The sequence below is a fragment of the Morone saxatilis genome, unplaced genomic scaffold (assembly GCF_004916995.1).
Source record: "Morone saxatilis isolate NCDOM2014 unplaced genomic scaffold, NCSU_SB_2.0 Contig17, whole genome shotgun sequence".
Classification (NCBI taxonomy): Eukaryota; Metazoa; Chordata; class Actinopteri; family Moronidae; genus Morone; species Morone saxatilis.
The window spans coordinates 448275-451983 of NW_023339729.1; the positions used below are offsets into that span (position 1 = coordinate 448275).

Genomic DNA, 3709 nt, shown 5'->3' on the forward strand with positions numbered 1-3709 from the left:
TGTCCACAGGGGGCCAGCAATTACACACTACATGAAAAGGGCTTGTAACAATGAGGTAAAAAATTGAAATTAACTTTGGGGAATTACACAAGAAAAAGTTGTACTAATCTCAAATCACATGTGTGTGTCCATAATATGAACCATGTTAGATTAAAAACATCAGTCACCTGTGTAGTTCTCCCTTCATTTGTCATTAGGCTAATGAAAATGGTATACAGCACTGAAAGGCAAATTGGGGATGCTCTACACTGTAACAATCCCTTTAATGATAATGCTTCTTTTCTGCCTTTCAGGCACTTTACGGGCCCAGCCAGCAATCTACGGTGAGGTCCTTTTCAGTGTGTCCACACAAAGGAGGGATTCAGTAAGTAGCACATTAGCCACACAAACAAACAAAAGCTCATTGTTCTGTATTTGGTTGTCAGTGGTGGTGTCTCCTACTGTCCTAGCTCCAGCGCCCCCTGGAAAGGTCTGGGACTAGGCAAGTGAGATTTAGTGATCTGTTTGGGCTTTTTAGCTTAGGCACCCACCTAGGAGCCGGAAGGGTCTGTCCTTAGCCGTTTCCTGCCGTTAAAAGCAGTTTTTCCTTGGCCCCGTCGCCAAGTGCTTTGCTCATTTGGTTGGTACTGTTGGGTCTTTAATGCTTAAAAGATCTCGGTCTAGACCTGCTGCTATTTGCAAAAGTTTGTCTCCTGGCAGATAACTCTGCTTCTCATCATTGACATGGTACTATCACAAATTAAAAAGAATTCGAAAAACATTTGGAAAAAGCTTTCTTCGCTATCATGGCAGCTGGAATCACTTTATTTGATGTACGAATCTACCATTCCCTTCCGTGCGTTGTAACCATATGTTGCCAGCTTCTTAACCTGCTTCAGAACACGGGTTTCATTTCATCGAGTAAACTAAGCTAGCTACACAGGGATCTAGCTGACATTGGACATAAAGTGTTTGCAACGAAAGTCCAAAGTAAGAAGAGCCAATAGATATTTTTTGCTGGTGATATTCTCTGAAGCTTTCCTTCATGTTCAACTCTGAGGGTTAAAACGAGCTTATCTGACTATATCTTAATTAACTGCACATTGAAGCCAATAATGAAAATATGTTGAGTCGATGTATTTATGTGTGCATGGGTGAAGCAGTTCAGCTACACCACGAACACACAGACAGGACTTACACTCCATACACAACACTCCCCTCAACTTAACAAGCAGCTCTACCACCTGATATGGTGTTTGTGTGTGCCAGAGAGTTATGTGGGAAATGGCCTCAGCGAACATCCCTACAGACATGAAGTCCATCACAGACCGAAGGCCGCTCAGGACGTTGCTTGGTGGACAGCAGCCCTCTTCAGAGGTTCAGGCTCAGCTACACACCATACGAGTAGAACGAATACCCCGACACCTCACAATCCGTTGCCACCACTAGGACCATGACTGTTGACCACGTATACCAACTATATCAAAAAAACATACCAATAACACATGAAAAAATCCAGATTTCCGAGTAAATTTGAAATAAAATCAAAAAGATCTGAGCCAACAAAGGCTTGCAAGTTGGAAACGAGCCCATTCGTTCTTGTTTCCACAAACATGGCAGGGCTTGGATTGATATCCTTTGATTTATACCAAACCGTTTCTTGCCAATGATCCTCCTAAAGTGTTACCACAACTGGAATAGTATTATCCAACGGACGTAAGCAAAAAACGAGTAAATCTATAAACAAGCACTGAAAAAATCTGACCAAGCAATTCAACCGTAACTTCTTCTGGTACTTGTACAGCTTCTCAAAAACTCCCAATTATAAAGATAGATTGGCTCTTGCATTCAAAAAGAAAACAGTTACTGTTGAACATCCGAACCAGGTGTCCCAAATCCCATATCTGGAGTATTTGGTACAATGATGGTTAAAAAATATGCACAGAACATGGATATAAATAAGTCATTCAATGGCTCTGTACGATATCCAGGTGAAAATCCCATCTCATTTTGTCAAATAACGGATATCTTAATTATTTGTGGGTGCGTGTGTGCTGTGTGGAACGTTACCCCCTAGGGGTCCTTATGATGGCTCCTCGATGGACGGGCGCGTGTGCGCGTTCGGGGCCACCGTCCATCCAGTTCCAAGAGTCGCGGGCGGTGAGAAGAAGACGCTCGCCGGAACCCTGTAGGAGTCGACGTACAGAGCTGCTAAGTTTCAGGCCCGAGGTGCTCTGTAGCGGGCACGGGCGGCCGCGCGCGGATTGGTGGACACTTGTGGTCGACGTGTAGCCCTATTTTGATAACCTGTGATATAAAGGAGATGAGGATTGCTTAAGAAACCCGTGGATTTTGGACAATTAAACTAACGCCAGGTTTTCCTTTTCAAGCTGAGTGTACCCCCCACATGGGAACGAGGCCAATGAGATATTTTACATTCTTTCTTTAGTGCTATTTGCGTGTGGGCTCCTTTAGGAAGTCACTGTCTTTGGTTTGGAAGTTAATGTTTACATGTTTCAGGACGAGAGCAATGTAGTGGTTATTGACGATTAACTTCAATTTAGCCAGCCGCACCAAAGAGAGTGCTCTTTAGATGATTCATATCCCTTTTTGGCCATTGATATAGTGCTATTAAAAAGCTCATGGCGAGTTGGACTTCCATGGTGTACTTCGTTGGTTCAGTAGGGCCGGCTGATACCCCATGGGTTTAGAATTAATGTATTGAATTGTTAGTCTTAGATGGCAACCTCCTGTTTTATTAGATGACTTAAAAACATTATATATAATTTACTCTTATTTGAAATTACATCAATTAAAGGCACATCCCTTTTGCTTCATACTTTTTTGTCTCTATGACATTTGATGCCTATATAAGTCCTTATAAGTTATATTAAGGTCATACTGAACTTGTAATTATTTTCACCATGACATTCTGAATTCATAGGATAAACCTCATTATTTTACTCGAAGAAGATGTTTCCATAGAGGACATGATGAGCAAAGTAACCTACTGTTCTATTGGGCTATCCTTTTCCTACACATTATACTTAGAAACATTCCCCTCTCCCACCAACGTCCTCTTATTATTGTCAGGATAGATGTCTTTTCACGCACAGAAGAGACGGGTGAAATAACACCGGAAGCAAAAGAAGGAGAGCTGTAGGTGCACGACTATTCTAAATCATCTGCCATAAAGGCTGTGATGACTGTGTTTGGAATCTACTCCTGCTTTTGTCCACAGGGGCGCCAGAATTAACACTACATGAAAAGGCTTTAAACAATGAGTAAAAAATTGAAATACTTTGGGAATTACACAAGAAAAAGTTGTACAATCTCAAATCACATGTGTGTGTCCATAATATGAACCATGTTAGATTAAAAACATCAGTCACCTGTGTAGTCTCCTTCATTTGTATAGGTAATGAAATGTATTACAGCACTGAGCAATGGATGTCTACACTGTAACAATCCTAATGATAATGCTTCTTTCTGCTTTCAGGCACTTTAGGGGCCAGCCAGAATCTAGTGAGGTCCTTCAGTGTGTCCACACAAAGGGAGGGATTCAGTAAGTAGCACTATAGCACACAAACAAACAAACAGCTCATTGTGATGTATTGTTGTCAGTGGTGTGTCTCCTCTGTCCTAGTCCAGGCCCCTGAAAGTCTGGACTAGGAAGTGAGATTAGTGATCTGTTTGGGCTTAGCTTAGCACCCACCTAGAGCCGAAGGGT

At 42.1% G+C, this 3709-nt stretch overlaps 1 protein-coding gene across 1 annotated transcript in view; it reads left to right on the plus strand.

Moving 5' to 3' along the window:
* The window catches only part of ndufs8a (NADH:ubiquinone oxidoreductase core subunit S8a), a gene marked incomplete at its 5' end in the record, with an annotated part of 10066 nt that overhangs the window by 2682 nt on the left and 3675 nt on the right, over window positions 1–3709 (plus strand). The window contains 1 exon segment of the mRNA XM_035659752.1: window positions 3479–3544. Coding sequence (XP_035515645.1) covers window positions 3479–3544 — 66 coding nt within the window.